Here is a 27083-nt window from a genome sequence, read left to right as displayed (position 1 = left end):
ATGCTGACCAGAAGGCGAGATCAAAATTGCCCCAATCCCTACACCCTTGGCGTTCACGGCTCCATCAAAGAACATCTTCCAAACATGAGCTTCCTCCGAGACCACTTCTACGGTGTTTACTTCTTCATCTGGAAAGTAGGTATCCAATGGCTGGTATTCCTCATCGACCGGATTTTCGGCCAAATGATCTGCTAACGCCTGGGCTTTCATTGCCGTGCGAGTGACATAGACTATGTCGAATTCCGTAAGCAAGATTTGCCATTTAGCCAGTCTCCCAGTAGGCATTGGTTTCTGAAATATATACTTCAAAGGATCCAACCTGCTTATGAGGAACGTAGTGTGGGCTTGGAGATAATGTCTCAACTTTTGAGCAACCCATGTGAGAGCGCAGCATGTCCTTTCCAGCAGAGTGTATTTGGCCTCGTAGCCGGTGAATTTCTTGCTCAAGTAGTAGATTGCTTGCTCCTTCTTTCCGGTTACGTCGTGTTGCCCGAGGACGCAACCGAAAGAGTTCTCCAAGACTGTTAGATACAAGAAAAGTGGCCTTCCCGATTCTGGAGGGACCAAGACCGGGGGATTCGAAAGGTATTCTTTGACTTTATCAAAAGCTTCTTGACATTCAGTGGTCCATTTAATCGCTGCATCTTTCCTTAACAGCTTGAATATGGGCTCACACGTGCTTGTCAGCTGGGCAATAAACCGACTGATGTAATTCAACCTGCCCAACAGACTCATCACGTCTTTCTTTGTTCTCGGGGGAGGTAGATCTCTGATGGATTTTATCTTAGTTGGATCTAGCTCGATTCCTCTCCTGCTTACGATGAAGCCCAAAAGTTTGCCTGACGGAACTCCGAAAGCGCATTTGGCTGGGTTCAGCTTCAAGTCATACTTCCTTAATCTCTCGAAGAATTTCCTCAAGTCTTGGATGTGATTATCCTGCGTCCTGGACTTGACTATCACATCGTCCACGTACACCTCTATTTCCTGATGCATCATGTCATGGAAAATGGCAGTCATGGCCCTCATGTAAGTAGCCCCAGCATTCTTCAAACCAAATGGCATGACCCGGTAACAGTAGGTGCCCCAAGGCGTGGTGAAGGCAGTTTTCTCGGCGTCTTCTTCATCCATCAATACCTGATGATACCCAGCGTAACAATCTACGAAAGACTGTATCTCGTGTTTGGCGCAATTATCAATGAGGATGTGGATGTTGGGCAGCGGGAAATTATCTTTAGGACTTGCTCTGTTCAAATCTCGGTAATCTACACATACCCGAGTTTTCCCGTCCTTTTTTGGTACTGGAACCACATTCGCCAACCATGTTGTATATTGGACTACCCGAATCACTCCCGTTTTCAGTTGTTTGGTGATCTCCTCTTTAATCTTGTCACTGACCTCAGTTTTGAACTTTCGTTGCTTTTGTTGAACTGGAGGACAATCAGGATGAATCGGCAATTTATGAACCACTAGATCAACACCTAGCCCCGGCATGTCATCATATGACCAAGCAAACACGTCTTTAAATTCAAAAAGAAGTTGAATTATCGCCTCTCGCGTTTTCTTGTCCGTGTGAATGCTTATCTTGGTCTCCCGGATTTCTTCCGGGGTTCCTAAATTTACCGGTTCAGTGTCATTCAGATTTGGCTTAGGTTTATTCTCGAAATATTCCAACTCTCGGTTTATCTCCCTAAAAGCCTCTTCCGCATCATATTCTGGTTCTGGGTTCATTAATTCGCAGTTAAATAGCTCATTGTGATCTGGGCGTGAAGTCCGCAAGCATGTCATATTTAAAGCCGCATTATTAGGACTGAAAAGAAAGATAAAAAGGAAAAATAACAAAAATCAGAACAAGAGAAAGAATGGGAAAGCAATGATGATTTTTTTTATTTTTCTTTGGAAAGTTGGAAGACAACAATGTTTACAACTTAGGAATTCAAAGCAACAATTGAAAAGAAGAAAACGTTCAAGTTATGTCCTGGAGATAACTTGTGACACAAGAAAGGTGGCAGGACAGGTCTACCCGGACTTCCGTCTAGTCGGGAATGGCGTAGCCTCCCAGTTTTGAAGTTTGGCGTTCGGCCCCATGTACATTATCTCAGCAATGCTTGTGCCTTCGCCTGATTGAACCATGTGGATCTCGTAGAGCATCTTTCTCATCGCCCCACATATCTCCTTGATTTCCTCAACTGTGAAGACCTCATCATCTTCTTCTTCAGCGTACCTTGGCCTGATGAAAGTTGCATATAAATCCGGCAGTGGTCGAGGTAACTTCCAACCCTCATTTTTCCTTTTCTTTGCCCACTCTTCGTCTGCTGGAGTAGGTTTGAAACCTAGTCCAAAAGGTTTCTTGGTGACTGGCAAGGTAATGGGTTCTGTTATTCCCTGAAGGGTTCGTCCAAGCCCCTTCCCTGGCCTAAATCCGTGCCGGATCATCTCTTTGGCCACCATAACCGAGGCGTTAGACAAGAAAGGCTGGGGGCAGGGTATTCCCTCTTCGTGCTGCTCTGCCAGTACAATCTCAAAAGCTTGATAGACCGTATGTTCGCTCCCTTCTCTCGGTTCCAGATATGGGGTGGATGGGTCCCGATAAATAGCATGCTCATCTTCCCCATGGACCACGATCTCTCTGTCTTCGTACTCGAACTTCACCATCTGGTGAAGAGTGGAAGGCACGGCTCCTGCCGCATGGATCCAAGGTCTGCCAAGGAGAAAATTGTAGGATGTATCCATGTCGAGCACCTGGAAGGTTACTTGAAATTCGACTGGTCCTATGACCAACAACAGGTCTATTTCTCCCATGGTATCTCTCTTGATGCCGTCGAAAGCCCTTACGCAGACATTGTTGGGTCGGATTCTACCGGTCCCAATTTCCATTCTTTGCAGCGTGGAGAGCGGGCAAATGTCAACACCCGAACCCCCATCCAACATTACCCGTTTGACATAATAGTCTTCGCATTTAACTGTTAGATGCAAAGGCTTGTTGTGTGTCGCTCCTTCCGGGGGTAAATCATTCTTGCTGAAAGAGATTTGGTTGACGGCGAAGAATCTTTCTGTCATCCGCTCTAGTTGTTCAACCGAGGTTTCAACTGGCACATATGCTTCATTCAGGGTCTTCAGTAAGATCTTTTGATGCTCGGCCGACCTCATCAATAATGATAGCATGGACACTTGCTCGGGGTACTTGCGCAGTTGATCTATCACTTCGTAATCCGGCATTTTCATTTGTTGGAAGAACACTTCCGCTTCTTCAACACTTACGGGCTTCTTTGGCGGGAAGCGCCTTTGTGTGGCGTTGTTCAGTTCTTGGGTGTTTGAATACCTTCCAATGAAAGTATTTTCTGGAAGTTCTCCCATGACCTCTTTACCTTTGTACATTACCAAAGTCTTTTGATAATTCCACGGCACTGTGGACGGGTTGGTCATTGGCTTTTGTGGCACACGTCCGATAACCACTGGCTCATTCAGCCGAGGTGGTTGAATCGTCCCCCGGACCACATAGGCCCCTTTCGGCACGTACATAGGTTTTGTCTTTTTGATTGCGAATTTCTGCGTCTTCTCAGCTCGACCTCGTGGTATGTAAAAAACTCCATCCTTTACCGGTACTGTGAGCACGTGATTTTTGTTTTGCGCGACAGTCGCTCCAAAAGAATAAAAATTGGTCCTGCTGTACAATTTTTGGATTTCTGTGCGGCACTTTGTTGATTTATTTGTGACTTTGGCCCATTTTTATTTATTTACTTTATTAAAACAAAATTCAAAAAAATGTGTACGTGTCATGCATAATCTGAACCGTAACATGGTTTAAATAGAAAGGCATAAACAGGCATCTTCGTCCGTGATTTTGATTTGTTTGATTTTACCTGTTTTGAAATATTTTAGTGTGTGTGCAAATAATTGTGTTGAGTGTGTATTTAATTTTTAATTTGATTTTTTGCTTAGTTTTGTTTTCAAAATAAAAAAAAAAGAAAAAAAAAGAAATAATCTTCCCCCTCCGGATTGGGCCAATTTATTAAAATTGGCCCAAACAAACAATACCCAAACCATGCCTGCCCGGTCCAGTCCAGCTAATGCCCAAAGACGTCTAAACGACGTCGTAATGTTTGAGCCTGATCTGGGCCGTTGATCTCAGATTGATCAACGGCCAAGATCACATTTCCCATAACCCACTAATGGCCCCGACCCGTTTCCACCCGGACCAACCCAAACCCTTTACCCTCGAAACGACACCGTTCCACTCAAGCCATCAGATCCAGACCGTAGATCTAGATTGATCTAACGGTTGAGATCAACCCACCCACTAACTATATAAGCTCATAATCTTACCCTGCCCCCCCTATCCGAACCCCAGCCTCGTCGTCTTCACCAGAAACCCCAAACCCTAGAGCCGCCCCTGTACTCTTCACCATGAAACCCGGCGGCATGAACGCCGGTGACCTCGCCCTGAACACCATAGAACCCCCTCACCACCCTGAACATAGACCTGTTAACCGTTTAGTTCGAATCATCCTCTAGGTCCTCGAATCTTCATTTGAAGATTCGAGTCAAAACTCGTTCTACACCGTTTAACCCCAGCTTCACACCAGACACTCCCCAGACCCCCTCGTGACCAAACCATACTTGGTTTGGTCCGAATCTGATCAGGGAAGCATGAATCCCAGATCTGAGTTTTAGAACTGGGTGATTCCTCGTCACTGGTCCGTGTCTTGCTCGAACCAAGGAAATTAAGGTCTAATGGACCTTAATCGAAGTGTTTCTCGATTAAAGTCCGTTCAGCTTTAAGAAAAGTCTGTCCAAATCCGAGTTCAAACTTTTGATTTTTCGAGTTTTAAGGTGAGTTTGCTTTCTTTCCTTTACTTGTTTTAGTCCGTGTGATTTGTTTTAAAAGTCGGTTCATGTTTGTTTTAATTTTATCAACATTTGTTTGTCCACTTTACCTGAACCTCTGTGTTTGAATCCCCCTCCTATTCTGATAGTGTGTATGTAAGTGTTGGGCAAGTAGTTGATTTTCAATTTTTGACTGACTAGTTGACTCCTCGAGTATATTTCTGCTTAGTCAGTATAATTCGAATCATGTATCGATACTGTTTAAATGTCTGATTTTTGGCTACGATTGCGTATGTTAATGCTAATATAGTCGAGTCGACATGAGTCGTCAATTAGTTTCAACTGCCTGAACGAAATAAATCGATTTGCTTCTGTTGAACATTTGCCTGAATCAACTAAGAACCAAGTTCGGTTTCTTATAGTTGTTAACATGATTTCAGAAACCTAAGGCCTGATCTGTAATTGAAATCTGAGTTGATGGCATGTGCACTTGTGCACAGCATGTGCATTGTGCACAGCCTGTTTCCTGCATAAAAGAGTTTTTTGAGTTAAAAATGGTTTGACAGCATATGCTATCAGATGTATTCTACTGCCCATACCTTGCTTTAGTTTAAAAGTATTAAACCTTTTAAAAGTTAAGCCTGCCAAGGGAATGATGGGGTTTAATACTTAATTAGCTAAAGTGGAACTGAAAATGGAAGGCACATGGGAGGGGTGTGATGATATTCTAAAACAGGCTGTTAAAAGAGGTAATGTGAAGGCTTATAAAGAGAGGTTAGAGGACATCTGAAAAAGAAGAAAAAAAGGAGATAGAGAGAGATACACAGAAGAGAGTAAAAAGAGAAAAGATACCACCTGATATTAAAGAGAGGACATACACTGTGAGGATAAAAGAAAAAGAAGAGATCTGATAGATAGACATAGATATAGAAATAGAAAGAGAGCAAGAAAGAGATAAAACAGATTAGGAAATCAGAAACTTGGTCTTGTTTGTCTGAAGTTCATCTATTGTCAATACGTTAGGCAGTGTTGCTTCTTCTAAGTTTCAATCGAGTTTATTGTTAGTGTTTTGTTGCATTTGGTATATCCCGGAATTGGATTGTCTGGAGTGTTGTTGCCATCACACTGTGTGCTGTTTCATTTGGCTGTTTCTTCTTCAACTCTAGTTCCACCTCGCAATAGAATCCTTTCTGTTGTGCTGTTCTGATAGCTGCTGTTACTCTGGTTTTTGCTGCTGCTATTCTGTTTCCTGCTGCTACTGCTAGTTCTGTTTCTTGCTGCTGCTGATTTCCCTACCTTCTTCTCCTTCTCCTTTGCATTTCAGTATTTCCAGTATTTCCAGGTACACATTTCAAGTCCCCATATTGGTGTAACCGAAACGGTTTGAAAGCATGAAATGAAAAAGGGTTGAAGAAGTTCAGAGTTATTTGTTGTAATATTTGTGGTATATTAATGGGCCTGTGTAGTTGTTAGTTTACAATTCAACAGTACGAAATGTATGTTAACTAACACTCATCTGAGTTTGGTCTTTCATGATTTAGTTTGTAGTTGTTTTGTTAATACGGGGTATAGATACCCCAAACTTATACTATGCTGCTTTGTTTTATTTTAGTCCTTTTGCTGTGTCTCGTTAGGTAGTACCTAAGACCACATTCAAATCCCATTAGTAACAATGCCTAGTAGTTAATCCCTTTAATCTTAGTAAGTTTAGCTAAATTCAACTCAAGAAATGTTCGGAGTATGTAGCGTTTCACCAGCCTGTATGTCATTTTCATTAAAATCAAAAATAGGGTCCGCAAAATACTGTGTTTTTCATCTTGCAAACAATTCACCAAATGAATCAAATGATTGACAGGAAATCCGGATTTGGTTAAGTAAATTAGCACGTACCCTTTTTTTTTTTTTTTTTTAGAGACAAACATAATAGAAAATGTAGCTACTTTAGGATATCTCTCGTAAATAATAAGACGAGCCTCGCCAAATAAAAAATACAAATTGCGGGGCCCTCAACAACTAATCATAATATTTAGAATTCGGGTTAGGCCGTTTAGTGAATTTCATGGCCTTCTCAAAAATAGTAACGCGTTAGACTTTTTAGGCGCGGCTTAATTAAATCATATTCTTAAATTCGGGTGCACATTGATGTGACCCAAATCCAAATCTCAACGAAGTCCAAATGTGCTGACGATCATGGGCGCATTGATTGTGACGTGGTTCGAGATGCATTTTCACGACGTTGCAATTCTATAAAAATAAGTGATAATAATAAAAGCGGTTTAAACTTAATAAAAGCACATAAGTCACAACATGTATTTAAATCAGATATTTAGCCATTATAACAATTTAAGCGACCGTGCTAGAACCACGGGATTCGAGGGTGCCTAACACCTTCCCTCGGGTCAACATAATTCCTTACTTAGAATTTCTGGTTCGCAGACTTCATTTGGAAAAGTCGAAAATTTCCTCGATTTGGGATTCAAGATAAACCGGTGACTTGGGACACCAAAAGCCAAACCTTTCCTAAGTGGCGACTCTGAATTAAATAAATAATCCCATTTCGAATATTGTCACTTAAATTGGAAAAACTCCACCCGCGCATCTAACCCTTCGGGGCGGGCGCGCAAAAAGGAGGTGTGACAGCTCTGGCGACTCTGCTGGGGATTTAACCCAGAACCACTGGTTCAGGGTTCAAGAATTCGAGCTTAGAATAATTGTTATATTTGGCTTTATTATCTGATCTTTATTACATGTTTTTGCATAACGTGCTAAATGTTGTCTTTTACCGCTTTGATATTATCTGAACTGTATATAAACTGTGCCGAAACCTTTCTCTTCTTACCTCCGGGGAGAAGCTCGCTGGTCGAGACTCCCTATTCTGTTAGTGTCAATACCTGAAATAAGAAAGAGGTCGGACAAGTTACAAAGCCGGACGATCTCGCGGGTCCCCGGTACGTAGCCCCCTCCTCGACTCGAGTTGTCCGCTCGGGTACACAGTCTAGAACAAATACCCAGGTTACGAACCTAGAATAACTTGACTTCATGCCGGATCCCTAGTAGGAACGCTTATTTGCATCATGTTGCATTTGACTTAGGGGACTCAACACAGGGATTGGGTCCGTCTAGGACAGGCAACCTGAAATGAAAAGACCATCATGCTGCATTCCTATCTGTGTTGTGCATTCATTTGCTTCGGTTCCTCATGTTGACCGGTTCCTAAAAAAAAGAAAATAGCAGCGTAGGGGAGATAATCACTTATTTTGGAAAATAAGACCAATGTCCAAGTAGTATCAAAACCTCGCCGGAATTTTTCTAAAAAAAAAAATTTGTCTTTTTATTGAAAGTTAAAAAAAAATATATAAAAATTTTCTTTTATCACTTTCAAAACCAAAAAAAAAAGAAAAGGTATTTATTTTAAAAGTAAAAAAAAACGGAAAGTTCATAATTCAAAAAAAAATGTTGTTTCTTTCATAGTACCCCTTTTATGAATTCAGACTAATAGTCCAATTTTAGTAAAAAAAAAATATAATAAATATTTTCTTTAGTCTTTATCTCTTTTCAAAAATAATAAAAATACGTATTCTTGATTTCTAGGTTTATTCGATTTTCCCTATTTACGGCATGACCGAACTACGCGGGTCTGATTCTCACCGGATGTGAGATACGTAGGCAAACCTCATCGGTTCCGGCCCCAATTTTTAAAAATCCAAAAAAAATATGTATTTCCCTTTAGTTCTTTCTTTATAAATTTTTCCTTAGAAAATACAAAAAAAAAAAGAAATAAAAAATGATATAGAAGTTTTCTTTAGACTCAAATAAAAATAGTCTCTTCTTTCTAAAGTCTTTCATGTGAAATAATGTAATAAGAATTAAAAATCAGCAATAAAAATCCAAAAAAAAAATACTCTTTGCTTTTTGGTCTCTCTTTTGTAAAATGTTTTTTAAAAAAAAAAAAAAATTGAAAAATTGAATTTCAAATATTAGGATTTTTCTTTAGAAGTGCTTTTGTAAATAAATAAAACTCAGAATTCCACATCATTTTCCTAAAAGTCCCTCTTTCAAAATTTAAGGGGCAACATCATATACATTCTTTCTTCCGTAGAAAAGGTAAAACAAATGAAAAAAAATCAACCAAACATATTTTCTTTTTTAATAAATTTCCAGAATTCAAGTCAAAAGCAAATAAATTTTTAGAAGTCTTTCTTTAAAAATTAAAACAAAAATCAAAATAAACAAAATTTTCTTTCTTTTTTTTTTAAAAAAAGCATTTCTTTCAAAAAATTCCGAAAAATAATAAAAAAAAAATTTAAATAAACAAAGAATAGTCAAATCTTTTGAGCCCTATGCTAAATGAGTACTTGTTTCTTTATTTTTATACTTGTTAGTTTCGAACTACGTAATGATCTGATTCACGTAGGCATCGTGATACGTAGGCAATCCTCATCGGATCCGGTCGCATTTCTTTTACTGCAAAATAAAAAAAACATAAAGAAAAACAAAAAAAAAAAAAAGAAAAAAGGGAAAACTAATAAGAGGAAAATACCGGAATGACGCATGCTCTCGTAGCAAACATGTGGTAATCCATTTGACTGTGTAGGTGTATCATGCCCAACGTGAGATTAACTATCTGTTACTTGCTGCAAATTAACCGTGCGTTTGTCGTTGAGTACTCCAGGGTTTTTGAAAAGACGGTTGGTTTGGTGAAAGTCTGGCCTCGCACTCATACTTCACAAGGTCGAGGGGAAGTGTTCAACTGCCTGTTGTTAGGACCAGAAGCAGTATTCACACTTACTTCACCAGGTCAAAAGGAAGTGTGGAAATGTCTTCAGAAATTCCGTTGCAAACAACCCTTGTTTCCGAGGAGAGCTCGATCTCAGCCGTCCTCACACCTGAATCCGCAACTGCGGAGGAAAATAGAATCCTACGGCTTCGCATGTTGGAAATGCTGGACGACTGGAATAATGGGAAAGAGCCGCCAAGTGTCGTCCCCGGATTCCCTGAATTATTCTCCAGGTCAAGTGGGACTTCTAATGTCCCTATAAATTATCCTGCTACCCCATTCGGGTACCCAGCCACCTCAGCCTTCTCTGCTGGATCGCCTTCTGACCCTCATCCCCGAATATCAGCCACCGATGCAAGCATGAACATCTTTACTGCATCGCCTTGCCCGATTACGGCACAGCCTGCCACGTACAAGCCAAGCTTTGACTCATCCTCTTTTACATTCCAAGCACCATCGTTCTCAATGGAACCAACTAGATTCGCTACCAGCACTAATCCTCTACCGCCTCAGTGCGAGCTTGCACCCGGGCAGGATCAGAACCCCAGAATTGCAGAACAAAATGAGATTGCCAAGAGAATGAGAAGCCTTGAACAAAGTTTGAAAAATATGCAAGGATTGAGCGGACAGAAGAGCGTCTCTTACGCCGACCTATGCATGTTCCCTCACGTGCACCTGCCAGCAGGTTTCAAGACCCCAAAGTTCGAGAAATACGATGGGCACGGTGACCCCATTGCACATCTTAAAAAATACTGCAATCAATTGCGGGGAGCCGGCGGAAAAGAAGAACTGCTAATGGCATATTTTGGAGAAAGTTTGGTGGGAGTCGCTTCGGAATGGTATATGGACCAGGACATATCTCGCTGGCATATATGGGATGATCTTGCCAGAGACTTCGTAGGGCAGTTTCAATATAATATTGACATCGCACCAGACAGAAATGCTTTGTCAAACTTAAAGAAGAAACCCTCGGAAAGTTTCAGAGAATACGCCATCAAATGGCGTGAGCAAGCGTCAAGGGTAAAACCTTCCATGGACGAGATAGAGATGGTCACTACTTTTCTCCAAGCTCAAGAGTCCGACTATTTCCAAAACATGATGTCGGCCATGGGAAAGCCTTTCGCAGAAGCGATTAAGATTGGAGAGATGGTGGAGAACGGTTTGAAAACGGGAAGAATTTTGAGTCAGGCAGCCATAAGGGCAACCTCCCAAGCCGTCCAAAGCGGGTCTGGAGGAATGGCAAGAGGGAAGAAAAAAGAGGAAACATCCATGGCAGTGTCAGAGGTGGGAGAATATCATAATCCCGGGCTTTGTTCTTCGGAAAGAACCTCGCAACATTATTTCCCCCACCAAAATGCGACCTACGCTCCTCAACCCTACATGGTCATGATCACCCAGCCTTATATCCAGCGGTCACAACCAGTCAATCGGGGGCAGGCCCCACATCCTAGGAATCAGCCTCCTCACCGAAACCACTACAATCCTCGACCTCCTCCAAATAATTTCCGTCCTCGGGAACCACCCAGGAGACCCAACTACACACCAATCGGTGAACCCTATTTCCACCCTATTCCCTAAGCTTGTCCAAATGAATTTGTTGCAGCCCATACCACCGAACGGGCAGAACCCGGGATCACCATCATATCAGCGGGGTGTCAGATGTGCATACCATTCAGGGGTAGAAGGGCACGACACCAACGACTGTTGGACATTGAAACAAGCTGTAGAGAATCTGTTAGACCAAGGGAAGATTGTGTTGAGAGACGAGGATATCCCAAATGTGACCAATAATCCGCTGCCCGCCCACAACAACGGGCCGATAGTTGGGATGATTTGTGAAGACGAGGAAGATGATCCGGCACTTAAAGCCATAATTGCTATTGCTGATACAGAAAAAGGACCCAGGGTAACTCCGGAGCAAGAAAAGGGAATAAGTGATGTATTCAAGCAGGCCTCCATGGTATGGGGGACGATCAAACAACCTCGGCCGAACGAGCCAGTGTTTGTCGGACGCATACCACAGGAACCAAAATACAACAAAGAGGGAGATGATAAGGTGTCCCCGCTCGACGAGAGCGAGGAAATATGTGAGGCGACAAGGGAAAAGCTATGCGAAATACACATGGTCCAGACAGGAGAGGGCACTAGCGTCGTTGAAGCATCGTACATGGGGCCAAGCACCAAGCTTCAAAACTAGAAGGCTACGCCATTCTTGATCAAACGGAAGTCTTGATGAACCTGCCTTGCCACCTTCTCTGCATTACGAATTACCCCAGAGGGTGACTCAGATGTTTTCTTCACTTTTCATGTTTTTAATTTCCTGAATGTCAACCTTTTCCCTTATCTTCCCCGAAACGCCAAGAAATGAAATCATGTTTCATTACTCATTTTCTCCTTCTATGTTTTCTTTTGTGTTTTCTTCAATTCTGATAAATGCAGCTTTAAATAACATGACATGTTTGCGGACTTCATGTCCGGATCACGAGAACTCCGATCAGATTTTAAATAATGAGTCAAAAATTTGAGATATAAAGAATTTGAAAAGTAGGAACAACTAAAGAAAAGTGGTTCATGGTTCGGAAAATGTCCGTCACTAAAGCAGAGTTTGAAAGCAGTAAATGGGTTTAGACCCGTACAGAATGATAACCTTAATAACTGCGGTTTGTCACGAGCAATTGTACCAAGAAATAAGGGTCCATACATCATCGAAAAACGTTACCAAATGGAGCACTTGTATCTGGGCGACGTCGGAAGAAACGACGTCAGCCTTGCTTGGAAAGCAGGTGCAGTGATTTGTCTAAATCACTCTGGAAATATCTTTGCACAGTTTGAGATGACGAAGGCTTTCATTCTCGCTACCCAAACACTATCAACCCTTTGCAAACCCATTTTGAGCTGGTTACTCTTCTTTGATTACCCTTTTTGGAACCGGAAATTATTGTTGAAAATAAAAAATAAAAAAAAAAGTGGTATGAACTACGTCTGACTTGATTCCGAAAGGATACGTAGGCAACCTCTCCTTGGGGTTCAGTCACATCAAAATAAAATCCAAAGTCCCCCAAAAGTGAAACTGGGGCAGAAGTTATAACGGTTCAGCAATAATCCCACCCAAAAGGTTCCAAAGTTGTAGTTCAATCCAAATTCTTTTCACCCCAAACCTTTTTCAAGTCCTTCTGATCAATCAACGAAGCATTCCAAAATAGGAAGACGGAATTATTTGGGTCCGATACAACAAATGAGGAAAATAAAGATAAGAGGGTCTTGTCGGTGAAAACCTTTGGGCACCGTGAGGCGATGCGAGAAGAGAAATTGAAAATGAGAGAGCTTGTTTAGTAAAAACTCGCAAAGAGTACTAGCAGGCGACAGTAAGAAGAGAAATGAGAGAGGTCGACTAGCGAAAACCCGCAAAGGGCGTTGTCGGCCAAAAAGATGATTCCACCTCAGAAAGTCCTGGCAAGGTTCCCAGGCTTTGAAAAATATAGATCTGTTTTGATTCATGAGGAAATGCAAGTTCTCGGAGGTCGGGCATCCAGTCCAAAAGGCATGTCATGTCAGTTTGAAACTGGCATACACTCCAGATAAGTCCTTCTTTTCGCTCCGAAAGGGGCTTTTCTCTTTAAACTCATATGTTCTCCTTTACATAGTTTTCTTTGAGTTCTTTTTGATCTAACTCTTAATTCCGTAATAATCGCAAAGAAAGGTGGCAGGACCGTTTTTACAGGGCTCCGTTTGGCAAGAGTCAAATAAAATGTACGACCTCAGTAGCGCGTCAGTCCCATCCCGACTGGCCATGGTAGTTGATTTGCTTCCAAAACCGACAAGTCCCCACAGGGTATCCCTTGTTACAAATCCCCCATGGAGTTTCCCCTTGTACAATTCCCCAAAGAAGTCCACCCCAGCACATCCCCATCAAGTTTGTAACTAAAAAAAAAAAAAAAAAATCCTCACAGAGTTCGCATTGGACAAATCCACACGGAGTTCCTCTTGTACAAATCCCCACAGAGTCTCCCTAATAAAATCCCCAAGCAGAACGGGACGAAAAAACCAAAGCCTTATAAGGCAAATCATCACAAAATCGGGAAACGCAAGTCTGAGTAGTCCAAAGGTTTTCGCATGTAAATCTAATCAATGGCAGAGTTTTTCAACAAGAATTAGGCTAAGACAAAGCAATTGGAACGGTCAAGGCCCCCAAAACCAACCGCCATTTTCAAACTGACAATGTTTTCTTTGTCCAGAAATTGAGACAGGTGCGACCCGAAGAAGCCATGCATGAAGCTGGTGTAGCCCAAAAGAAATGGAGCACACAAGCATTGAAACAGCCTTGCAGCGGGAAAACGACCAATGGTAAGTTTCCCCATAATTCTTTCGTGCATTTCTGATAAAAAAAAAGAAAAAAAAAGAAAGGGAGAACCAAAGGAAGGAAAGCAGACAAGGAATAAAAAATGAACATCTCAAAAGAAAAACAAATCATGGTAGCATAGGACCTCGTTCCTCAACTATCCCGGTATAAACCCCGGATCTCCCTGGCATAACCCAAGGAACTTTTTTTTATCCAAAATTCCCGGCATAACCCGAGGACTCTTTTCCTTTTCGGCATAACCCGATGACTTCTCCGACATAACTCGAGGACTCTTACCTTTTTCCGGCATAACCCGATAAATCTTCCCGGCATAGCCCGACGAATCTTTTCGGCATAACCCGAATCCTCCCGGCATAACCCGATGAATCTTTTCGGCATAATCTGATAAATCTTCCCGGCATAACCCGACGAATTCTTTCGGCATAACCCGAATCCTCCCGGCATAACCCGATGAATCCCCTCGGCATAGCCCGATGAATCTTCCCGGCATAACCCGATGAATCCCCTCGGCATAACCCGATGAATCTTCCCGGCATAACCCGATGAATCCCCTCGGCATAACCCGATGAATCCCCTCGGCATAACCCGATGAATCTTCCCGGCATAACCCGATGAATCTTCCCGGCATAACCCGATGAATCTTCCCGGCATAACCCGATGAATCTTCCTGGCATAACCCGATGAATCCTCCCGGCATTAAGCCGATGAATCCCTTCCGGCATAACCCGATGAATCTTTCGGCATAACCCGATAAATCTTTCGGCATAACCCGATGAATCTCCCCGACATGATCCGATGAATCCTCCCAGCATGATCCGATGAATCCCCCCCGGCATAACCCGATGAATCCCCTCGGCATAACCCGATGAATCTTTTCGGCATATTCTGATAAATCTTCCCGGGATAACCCGACGAATCTTTTCGGCATAACCCGAATCCCCTCGGCATAACCCGATGAATCTTTTCGGCATAATCCGATAAATCTTCTCGGCATAACCCGATAAATCCTCCCAGCATGACTCGATGAATCTTTTCGGCATAACCCGAGAACTCTTTTCCATGCAGTCAGCATTAGGGTTTTAAACCCTAAACTGAATTTTCCTTTTAGTCAGCATTAGGGTTTTAAACCCTAAACTGAACTTTTTTCCATTCAGCCAGCATTAGGGTTTTAAACCCTAAACTGAGCTTTTCCATGCAATCAGCATTAGGGTTTTAAACCCTAAACTGAATTTTCCTTTTAGTCAGCATTAGGGTTTTAAACCCTAAACTGAATTTTCCTTTTAGTCAGCATTAGGGTTTTAAACCCTAAACTGAACTTTTTTCCATTCAGCCAGCATTAGGGTTTTAAACCCTAAACTGAGCTTTTCCATGCAATCAGCATTAGGGTTTTAAACCCTAAACTGAATTTTCCTTTTAGTCAGCATTAGGGTTTTAAAACCCTAAACTGAATTTTCTTCTTAGTCAGCATTAGGGTTTTAAACCCTAAACTGAATTTTTCCTTTAGTCAGCATTAGGGTTTTTAAACCCTAAACTAAATTTTTCCTTTAGTCAGCATTAGGGTGTTAAACCCTAAACTGAATTCTTCCTTTGTTCGGCATTAGGGTTTTAAACCCTAAACTGAACCTTTCCCCAGCTAGTCGGTATTAAGGCTCCAATCCTGAACTAAGCATTTTTATTTCCCTTCATCAATTTTATGAACTTCCTGGCGAATAATTAACGAAATTTTCCTAGTGAAACTGGGGCAGAAAAATTTCGTTCATTTGTTTTCTCCCGCAGGTCTAACCTCGAGCCACACGATTCGAAATGACCCACGAGATGAGTCCCAGCTCGGAATCAAAGAAGAAAAAGAAAAAAAAAGATGTCCCGAGATATCAGAGTAAATGGAAGGCGGATTGACTCCAACATTTGATCAAGGTCTTGAACCCTGCCAATCGCATCTCACTCAGCATCCCCAAAGATTAAACAAGTCGTAGCAACTCGCAAGCATCAAGATTCAGATCGGAGTCTACAAGCAGAATCAGCTAAGACCCAAGATCAAGTCGCAAAAGAATCATAGATAGGAATCTTGTAACTAGCAGTTGACATGCATATAAGTGTTTAGTTTAGTTTCAATTTTCGTTTGGTTGTAATAAGGCGGTCAGTGACGCAGCAGTGACAACAGCAACAGTAGTAGCAGCAAGCATTGCAATCCCATGGTAGTCCCAGCTACCAAAGCTTCTCGAACTACATTAACCTGATTCCTGTTTAGCCCAGGATATGTAGGAAATCTTTGAAGCAAGATTCGGTCAGATCTTTCAAAAAAACATGCTTCATACGGAGTGGTCCATAGGCAAAAATCGCTCATACACGCTCACTTTATCTTTGCACGAAAACTCTTTGTGTTTCCGAACAAAGAGGGGCAGCTGTGAGCACGTGATTTTTGTTTTGCGCGACAGTCGCTCCAAAAGAATAAAAATTGGTCCTGCTGTACAATTTTTGGATTTCTGTGCGGCACTTTGTTGATTTATTTGTGAATTTGGCCCATTTTTATTTATTTACTTTATTAAAACAAAATTCAAAAAAAATGTGTACGTGTCATGCATAATCTGAACCGTAACATGGTTTAAATAGAAAGGCATAAACAGGCATCTTCGTCCGTGATTTTGATTTGTTTGATTTTACCTATTTTGAAATATTTTAGTGTGTGTGCAAATAATTGTGTTGAGTGTGTATTTAATTTTTAATTTGATTTTTTGCTTAGTTTTGTTTTCAAAATAAAAAAAATAAAAAAAAAAGAAATAATCTTCCCCCTCCGGATTGGGCCAATTTATTAAAATTGGCCCAAACAAACAATACCCAAACCATGCCTGCCCGGTCCAGTCCAGCTAATGCCCAAAGACGTCTAAACGACGTCGTAATGTTTGAGCCTGATCTGGGCCGTTGATCTCAGATTGATCAACGGCCAAGATCACATTTCCCATAACCCACTAATGGCCCCGACCCGTTTCCACCCGGACCAACCCAAACCCTTTACCCTCGAAACGACACCGTTCCACTCAAGCCATCAGATCCAGACCGTAGATCTAGATTGATCTAACGGTTGAGATCAACCCACCCACTAACTATATAAGCTCATAATCTTACCCTGCCCCCCTATCCGAACCCCAGCCTCGTCGTCTTCACCAGAAACCCCAAACCCTAGAGCCGCCCCTGTACTCTTCACCATGAAACCCGGCGGCATGAACGCCGGTGACCTCGCCCTGAACACCATAGAACCCCCTCACCACCCTGAACATAGACCTGTTAACCGTTTAGTTCGAATCATCCTCTAGGTCCTCGAATCTTCATTTGAAGATTCGAGTCAAAACTCGATCTACACCGTTTAACCCCAGCTTCACACCAGACACTCCCCAGACCCCCTCGTGACCAAACCATACTTGGTTTGGTCCGAATCTGATCAGGGAAGCATGAATCCCAGATCTGAGTTTTGGAACTGGGTGATTCCTCGTCACTGGTCCGTGTCTTGCTCGAACCAAGGAAATTAAGGTCTAATGGACCTTAATCGAAGTGTTTCTCGATTAAAGTCCGTTCAGCTTTAAGAAAAGTCTGTCCAAATCCGAGTTCAAACTTTTGATTTTTCGAGTTTTAAGGTGAGTTTGCTTTCTTTCCTTTACTTGTTTTAGTCCGTGTGATTTGTTTTAAAAGTCGGTTCATGTTTGTTTTAATTTTATCAACATTTGTTTGTCCACTTTACCTGAACCTCTGTGTTTGTTTGAATCCCCCTCCTATTCTGATAGTGTGTATGTAAGTGTTGGGCAAGTAGTTGATTTTCAATTTTTGACTGACTAGTTGACTCCTCGAGTATATTTCTGCTTAGTCAGTATAATTCGAATCATGTATCGATATTGTTTAAATGTCTGATTTTTGGCTACGATTGCGTATGTTAATGCTAATATAGTCGAGTCGACATGAGTCGTCAATTAGTTTCAACTGCCTGAACGAAATAAATCGATTTGCTTCTGTTGAACATTTGCCTGAATCAACTAAGAACCAAGTTCGGTTTCTTATAGTTGTTAACATGATTTCAGAAACCTAAGGCCTGATCTGTAATTGAAATCTGAGTTGATGGCATGTGCACAGCATGTGCATTGTGCACAGCCTGTTTCCTGCATAAAAGAGTTTTTTGAGTTAAAAATGGTTTGACAGCATATGCTATCAGATGTATTCTACTGCCCATACCTTGCTTTAGTTTAAAAGTATTAAACCTTTTAAAAGTTAAGCCTGCCAAGGGAATGATGGGGTTTAATACTTAATTAGCTAAAGTGGAACTGAAAATGGAAGGCACATGGGAGGGGTGTGATGATATTCTAAAACAGGCTGTTAAAAGGGGTAATGTGAAGGCTTATAAAGAGAGGTTAGAGGACATCTAAAAAAGAAAAAAAAAAGAGATAGAGAGAGATACACAGAAGAGAGTAAAAAGAGAAAAGATACCACCTGATATTAAAGAGAGGACATACACTGTGAGGATAAAAGAAAAAGAAGAGATCTGATAGATAGACATAAATACAGAAATAGAAAGAGAGCAAGAAAGAGATAAAACAGATTAGGAAATCAGAAACTTGGTCTTGTTTGTCTGAAGTTCATCTGTTGTCAATACGTTAGGCAGTGTTGCTTCTTCTAAGTTTCAATCGAGTTTATTGTTAGTGTTTTGTTGCATTTGGTATATCCCGGAATTGGATTGTCTGGAGTGTTGTTGCCATCACACTGTGTGCTGTTTCATTTGGCTGTTTCTTCTTCAACTCTAGTTCCACCTCGCAATAGAATCCTTTCTGTTGTGCTGTTCTGATTGTTGCTGTTACTCTGGTTTTTGCTGCTGCTATTCTGTTTCCTGCTGCTACTGCTAGTTCTGTTTCTTGCTGCTGCTGATTTCCCTACCTTCTTCTCCTTCTCCTTTGCATTTCAGTATTTCCAGTATTTCCAGGTACACATTTCAAGTCCCCATATTGGTGTAACCGAAACGGTTTGAAAGCATGAAATGAAAAAGGGTTGAAGAAGTTCAGAGTTATTTGTTGTAATATTTGTGGTATATTAATGGGCCTGTGTAGTTGTTAGTTTACAATTCAACAGTACGAAATGTATGTTAACTAACACTCATCTGAGTTTGGTCTTTCATGATTTAGTTTGTAGTTGTTTTGTTAATACGGGGTATAGATACCCCAAACTTATACTATGCTGCTTTGTTTTATTTTAGTCCTTTTGTTGTGTCTCGTTAGGTAGTACCTAAGACCACATTCAAATCCCATTAGTAACAATGCCTAGTAGTTAATCCCTTTAATCTTAGTAAGTTTAGCTAAATTCAACTCAAGAAATGTTTTGATATTATGGTGTGTCAATCTCACGTTTTAGTATTATTGAATAATAGAATATAGAATGAAAGCAGTTTTTCTTTGTACAAACTCGGTCGCAATTTTCCATTCGCATTAGCCGTAAACTAATAATTAATAAGTTACGTTTTTAGCATGTAATTAATTAAGAGATTTTCTTTTATTTTAGAGACGAACTTAATAGGAAAATATAGTCACTGTAGGTTTATCCTTTTAAATAAAAATGAGACGAGCCTCGACAAACAAAAATGCACAAGCTGCGGGGCCCTCTAAATGTATATATTAAAATACTTAGAATTCGGGACAGGCCGTTTAGCGAATTTTACGGCCTTCCCAAAATAACAATACGCTAGTTGCTTTAGGCGCACCTTTAATAATTTAACCTTCTTAAACACGGGTGCACATTGATGTGACCCAAATCCGAATCTCAACGGAGTCAAAATGTGTCGACGACCACGGGTGCATTGATTGTGACGTGGTTCGAGATGCATTTTCACGACGTTGCAATTCTATAAAAATAAATGATAATAATAAAAGCGGTTTAAACTTAATAAAAGCACATAAGTCACAACATGTATTTAAATCAGATATTTAGCCATTATAACAATTTAAGCGACCGTGCTAGAACCACGGGATTCGAGGGTGCCTAACACCTTCCCTCGGGTCAACAGAATTCCTTACTTAAAATTTCTGGTTCGCAGACTTCATTTGGAAAAGTCGAAAATTTCCTCGATTTGGGATTCAAGATAAACCGGTGACTTGGGACACCAAAAGCCAAACCTTTCCCAAGTGGCGATTCTGAATTAAATAAATAATCCCATTTCGAATATTGTCACTTAAATTGGAAAAACTCCACCAGCGCATCTAACCCTTCGGGGCGGGCGCGCAAAAAGGAGGTGTGACAGGTACCACTTTCTTCTCCACCTTCTTTTCAGGCTCTTTCTTTATAGCTTTGGCCTCCTCCCCCTCTTCTGGTTTCTGGTCTGTGTCAGGCCTCTTCCCCGTGTCGACAATGGCAATTATGGCTTTCAGAGCGGGGTCGAATTCTTTGTCTTCGCAAATCATTCCGATCAGCGACCTATTATTGTGAGCAGGTAATGGATTGTTAGTTACATTCAGGATCTCCTCGTCCCTTAGCACTATTTTCTCTTGCTCTATCAAATTTTCGACCACTCTTTTCAACGACCATCAGTCATTTGTATCATGTCCCTCGGCCCCTGAATGATAGGCGCATCTGACTCCAGCTTTGTAAGAAGGTGATGTCGGGTTTTGCCTTGTTTGAGGGATTGGTTGCAAGAAACCCAATTGGACTAGCTTAGGGAACAAAGTAGAGTATTGTTCACCGATGGGCGTGAAAGTCCGCCGTCGAGGTGGCTCCTGAGGGCGAAAGTTATTCTGTGGGGGTTGTGGGTTATAGTGGTTGCGGTAAGGAGGCTGATTTCTGGGAGGTGGAGCTGGGCCTCGGTTGGCTTGTTGTGGTGGATGGGCATAAGGTTGGGCATTCATGACCATATAAGGTTGATGAGCATATGCCAAATTGGAGTGGGGGAAATAGTGTTGTGGGGTTCTTTCCGGGAAACGGAGCCTGGGATGACGATACTCCCTTGCTTCCGAGGCTGCCATAGTTGTTTCTTCTTTCTTCTTCCCTCTGGTCATTCCTCCGGACCCGCTTTGGACGGCCTGGGAGGTTGCCCTTATGGCTGCTTGACTCAGAATCCTACCTGTTTTCAGACCATTTTCTACCATCTCTCCAATCTTGATCGCTTCCGCGAATGGCTTACCCATGGCTGACATCATGTTTTGGAAATAGTCAGATTCTTGAGCCTGGAGAAAAGTAGTGACCATTTCCACTTCATCCATGGGAGGCTTCACTCTTGACGCCTGTTCACGCCACTTAATAGCATATTCCCTGAAGCTTTCTGAAGGTTTCTTCTTCAAATTCGACAGCGAATTTCGGTCTGGCGCAATGTCGATGTTATACTGGAATTGTTTCACAAAATCTCTGGCGAGATCATCCCATATATGCCATCGGGACATTTCCTGGTCCATATACCATTCCGAGGCTATCCCTACTAGACTTTCCCCAAAATATGCCATTAGCAGTTCTTCTTTTCCGCCGGCTCCCCGCAATTGGTTGCAGTATTTCTTAAGATGTGCAATGGGGTCACCGTGCCCATCGTATTTCTCGAACTTCGGGGTCTTGAAACCCGCTGGCAGGTGCACGTGAGGGAACATGCACAGGTCGGCGTAAGAGACGCTCTTCTGTCCGCTCAATCCTTGCATATTCTTCAAACTTTGTTCAAGGCTTCTCATTCTCTTGGCAATCTCATTTTGTTCTGCAATTCTGGGGTTCTGATCCTGCCCGGGTGCAAGTTCGCACTGAGGCGGTAGAGGATTAGTGCTGGTAGAGAACCTAGTTGGTTCTATTGAGAACGATGGTGCTTGGAATGTAAAAGAGGATGAGTCAAAGCTTGGCTTGTACGTGGTAGGCTGTGCCGTAATCGGGCAAGGCGATGCAGTAAAGATGTTCATGCTTGCATCAGTGGATGACATTCGGGGATGAGGCTCAGAAGGCGATCCAGCAGAGAAGGCTGAGGTGGCTGGGTACCCGAATGGGGTAGCAGGATAATTTATGGGGACATTAGAAGTCCCACTTGACCTGGAGAATAATTCAGGGAATCCGGGGACGACACTTGGCGGCTCTTTCCCATTATTCCAATCGTCCAGCATTTCCAACATGCGGAGCCGTAGGATTCTATTTTCCTCCGCAGTTGCGGATTCAGGTGTGAGGACGGCTGAGATCGAGCTTTCCTCGGAAACAGGGATTGTTTGCAATGGAATTTCTGAAGACATTTCCACACTTCCTTTTGACCTGGTGAAGTAAGTGTGAGTACTGCTTCTGGTCCTAACAACAGGTAGTTGAACACTTCTCCTTGACCTCGTGAAGTATGAGTGCGAGGCCAGACTTTCACCAAACCAACCGTCTTTCCAAAAACCCTGGAATACTCATCGACAAACGCACGGTTAATTTGCAGCAAATAACAGATAGTTAATCTCACGTTGGGCATGATGCACCTATACAGTTAAGTGGATTACTATATGTTTGCTACGAGAGCATGCGTCATTCCGGCATTTTTCCTCTTATTAGTTTTTCCCCTTCTTTTCTTTTTTTCTTTTTCTTTTTTTTTGTTTTTCTTTTATGTTTTTTTTTTATTATTTTGCAGTAAAAGAAATGCGACCGGATCCGATGAGGATTGCCTACGTATCACGATGCCTACGTGAATCAGATCATTACGTAGTTCGAAAAACACAAATGAGCGTAAAAGAAGCAACCTCTTTATTGTTGAAATGGTCTATTACAAACTACATTTTGCAAAAGAAAAAGCGAACTTTGAAAATAAACCTAGACTCAAAATAGACTAAAAATCACCCTGATGGGAAAAACAAGCAGAAGATGCTAAGATACAGATTTGACCTATGAGTGCATTATGGTTTTGAAAATTGGTGTCCGCGGGGCATCGTTCGGCCTCACCGCGGTCCTAGGCGTGAGATCCCTCTCAAGTTGCTCCAGCTCATGCATAGTCTGCTTGACATAACCCATTACTGCCGAGAGGACGGTAACGCTGGACATGTTCTCACATCGTAGACATCGTCTGGTGATGGCATGGGCAATGGCCTTGATCCTATCTCTGGTTTGCTTTTTCTCTACGAGTAGGCGTTTTATCTGATCGCTACATATCTTGAATACTTGAGCATCCTGTATATGCTGATGCTTCAGTCGCCGTACTTCCAACTTTATCTGGGCTATTGAGTCGTACCAGTATCTGCTCTCAATTTGGAAATCCTTGGCCTGATTAGCTGCTTTGATCTCAAGTGTAGCCATCTCTCTCTTCATTTTAGCAACAGTCTTCTCGTGGTCGCCTTCCAATTGATTCAGGTATCGGCGATGCTCATCTGCTCTTGTATCCCACTGTGCCCTGAGCTCTGCTATGACGTTTTCAGATTTCTCCAAACCATCTTGCCATTCCCTGATTTGACTTTTTAGCCTTTTTATCAGCTGCTCGTCTGATCGACGCCTTGGTTGTTTATCCGCATCCACCCTTATCTGTTTGATCTGGGCTCTGAGCATTTCGTTTTCCTGAATTAACCTGTTTTGCTCTCCCAGATTGGTAGCAACTTGTATGTTGTGCTCATATTTCAAGCTTCCCACTTGTTGTTTTAACCTGCTGATTTCGGCGCAATAGCCTCTTTCCTTCGCTAACCAATCCCACTGTCTTTGCGATGATTCGGTGAAATTCCGGATGTGGGGTCTCTTAGCTGGCCTTTCATGCTCAAGTTCCCTTCTATACCATGCAAGGTAACCTGGCGCCGTCTCTCCTTTGGCTCGATCCCGCACGCAAGTATCTGATTTCAAATATTGACACTCACTCCAGATTTGGCGAATCTTCGCTTCTGGGAATTGTCCGTTAGGACTTATCTCAACTGCTTGAGTGCTAAGATCTTCCTCATGAGGTACTGTCTGGCATCTTCCGAACTGTCTCAAAACTCGGCAGGGTGCGTAAGGTTGAATGCTCTTAAGCCCCATTAGTAAGAAATGAGTTTTAGCTGCAGACATATATAGGATCTCATCAACAGGCAACCATCCCAACGTCCATTGTATTTGGCTGGCAGTAAGAGCTTGAAAGAACGAGGTCCATGCCAGGACTCCTTTGGGCAAACTGATCTCTTTGGTTCTCGTGTAAGATTCTTCTATGCAGGTCTTTTCCGGGGAACCATGGCTCAAAATCTCGGAATGATGGCAGAGGTGCTCGGTCATCCATATCTGTAGGAGCAAGTTACAACCTTCGAAGAAATTTCCCCCAGCTTTACAAGCTGTAAGAGCTCGAAAGATGTCAGATACCACCATAGGCGCGAGAGTACTGTCACTTTGCGTGAGTAAAGTGCTGACGACCCCGGATATCTTCAAATCAATGTTTCCGTCTTTCCTTGGAAATACCAGAAGGCCCAGGAACATCATCATGAACGCTACCCGTCTGTGCTTGTCCCACTTCTGACGAACTCCTTTGCTGCACAAGTTTGTTGATTGGATTATTGAATCCCCCCTCATGACCGTACCTATCATATATGAAGCATGGAGTACAAAATCCGGCTGCCAGATCCGGGTTGTGGACTGTTCTAGGTATCTTCAATGAATCTAGGAACCGATGTACCGTGACGACTCTTGGGGCGACCAAGTATTTTTCCCTCAAGGGAAGTTCAGTATTCCCGATGTATCCGGCCATTTCTTCCAAAGTCGGGGTGAGTTCAAAATCAGAGAAATGGAAAACATTGTGCGCCGGGTCCCAATAGGTAACCAAAGCTCTTATGATATCTCCCCGAGGCTGGATTTCCAACAAACCCACAAGACCTTTCAGATATTTCTTAACCTCATTTTGTCCTTCAACACCTAGATCATTCCACCATAGCCGTAACTTGACAGGGATTTTGGTCATTATTGAAAAATGTTCATTTTGCATCGTGCTCATCCTGCACATTTATTAAGGTGATTTTAACAAAAAATGACTTGACTCAAAATATTTTACAGAGGGGATCAAGTTTTGAACACGGCCTTTAAACACTTCGGGGACGAAGATTTTAAGGCTGTGTGGGTCAACTGGACAAAAATGCTAAACAAGACCCAAAGGTGGTTGTTTATGCAAAGTCAGCCTTTCGGCGTCCCTTTTCGAAATCATTCGGCTATTTATGACAAAACAGCGTCACCTGACTTATTTATGAATCTTTAAAAATTTGACACATCTCTTTTTTATTTATTTATTTATTTATTGATTTTGGCTATTTTAGCAAAATGGGGTTGAACCCGACGAGGGTTGCCTACGTATCTCACATCCGGTGAGAATCAAACCGGCGTAGTTCGGGAATACCGTAAATAGAAAAAATCAAATAAACCTAGAAATCAAGAATACGCATTTTTATTATATTTTTTCTTTTGCAAAGAGATAAAGACTAAAGAAAATATTATTATATATTTTTTTTTAGGAAATATTTGGACTATTAGTCTGAATTTATAAAAGGGGTACTACGAAAGAGACAACATTTTTTTTTGAATTATGAATTTCCGTTTTTTTTTACTTTTAAATAAATACCTTCTCTTTTTTTTTGATTTTGGAAGTGATAAAAAAAAGAAAAATTTTTATATTTTTTTTTTAATAACTCAAACTAAGAAGACAAATTTTGTTTTTATTCTTTTTTTAGAAAAATTCCGGCGAGGTTTTGACACTACTTGGACATTGGTTTTATTTTTCCAAAATAAGTAATTATCTCCCTACGCTGCTATTTTCTTTTTTAGAAACCGGTCAGCATGCGGAACGGAAGCAAATAAATGCGCAAAACAGATAGGAATGCAGCAGGATGGTCTTTTCATTTCAGGTTGCCTGTCCTAGACGGACCCAACCCCTGTGTTGAGCCCCCTAAGTCAAATGCAACATGATGCAAATAAACGTTCCTACTAGGGATCCGGCATGAAGTTTCGTTATACTAGGTTTATAACCTGGGCATTTGTTCTAGACTGTGTACCCGAGTAGACAACTCGAGTCGAGGAGGGGGCTACGTACCGGGGACCCGCGAGATCGTCCGGCTTTGTAACTTGTCCGACCTCTTTCTTATTTCAGGTATTGACACTAACAGAATAGGGAGTCTCGACCAGCGAGCTTCTCCCCGGAGGTAAGAAGAGAAGGGTTTCGGCACAGTTTATATACAGTTCAGATAATATCAAAGCGGTAAAAGACAACATTTAGCACGTTATGCAAAAACATGTAATAAAGATCAGATAATAAAGCCAAATATAACAATTATTCTAAGCTCGAATTCTTGAACCCTGAACCAGTGGTTCTGGGTAAACTTCCCCAGCAGAGTCGCCAGAGCTGTCACACCTCCTTTTTGCGCGCCCGCCCCGAAGGATAAATGCGCGAGGGGAGTTTTTCCAATTTAAGTGACAATATTCGAAATGGGATTATTTATTTAATTCAGAGTCGCCACTTGGGAAAGGTTTGGTTTTTGGTGTCCCAAGTCACCGGTTTATCTTGAATCCCAAATCGAGGAAATTTTCGACTTTTCCAAATGAAGTCTGCGAACCAGAAATTCTAAGTAAGGAATTCTGTTGACCCGAGGGAAGGTGTTAGGCACCCTCGAATCTCGTGGTTCTAGCACGGTCGCTTAAATTGTTATAATGGCTAAATATCTGATTTAAATACATGTTATGACTTACGTGCTTTTATTAAGTTTAAACCGCTCTTATCATTATCACTTATTTTTATAGAATTGCAACGTCGTGAAAATGCATCTCGAACCACGTCACAATCAATGCGCCCGTGATTGTCAACACATTTTGACTTCGTTGAGATTTGGATTTGGGCCACATCAATGTGCACCCGAATTTAAGAATATGATTTAATTAAGCCGCGCCTAAAGAGCCTAACGTGTTATTATTTTTTGAGAGGGCCATGAGATTCACTAAACGGCCTAGCTTGAATTCTAAATAATTATTATGATTATTTATCGAGGGCCCCGCAATTTTGCATTTTTATTTGGCGAGGCTCGTCTCTATTTTAGAAAGGATATCCTAAAGTGGCTACATTTCTAATACATTTGTCTCTAAAAAAAGGGAAAAATACTAAACTTACTTGTTTAAGCAACTAACATACTAAATCTCTACTATATATGACGAATCCGAAATTTTGCTTGATTGCCTAATTGGTTGTTT

At 41.7% G+C, this 27083-nt stretch overlaps 1 protein-coding gene across 1 annotated transcript in view; it reads right to left on the bottom strand.

Moving 5' to 3' along the window:
* The window catches only part of LOC138880008 (uncharacterized), a 44871-nt gene that overhangs the window by 13773 nt on the left and 4015 nt on the right, over positions 1–27083 (bottom strand). The window contains exon 2 of the mRNA XM_070159657.1: positions 18752–18890. Coding sequence (XP_070015758.1) covers positions 18752–18890 — 139 coding nt within the window. The remainder of the gene's footprint in view (positions 1–18751; positions 18891–27083) is intronic.

This window comes from Nicotiana sylvestris, chromosome 10, assembly GCF_000393655.2.
Source record: "Nicotiana sylvestris chromosome 10, ASM39365v2, whole genome shotgun sequence".
In the NCBI taxonomy this organism is placed as follows: domain Eukaryota; kingdom Viridiplantae; phylum Streptophyta; class Magnoliopsida; order Solanales; family Solanaceae; genus Nicotiana; species Nicotiana sylvestris.
This window is presented reverse-complemented; position numbering and strand designations above follow the sequence as displayed.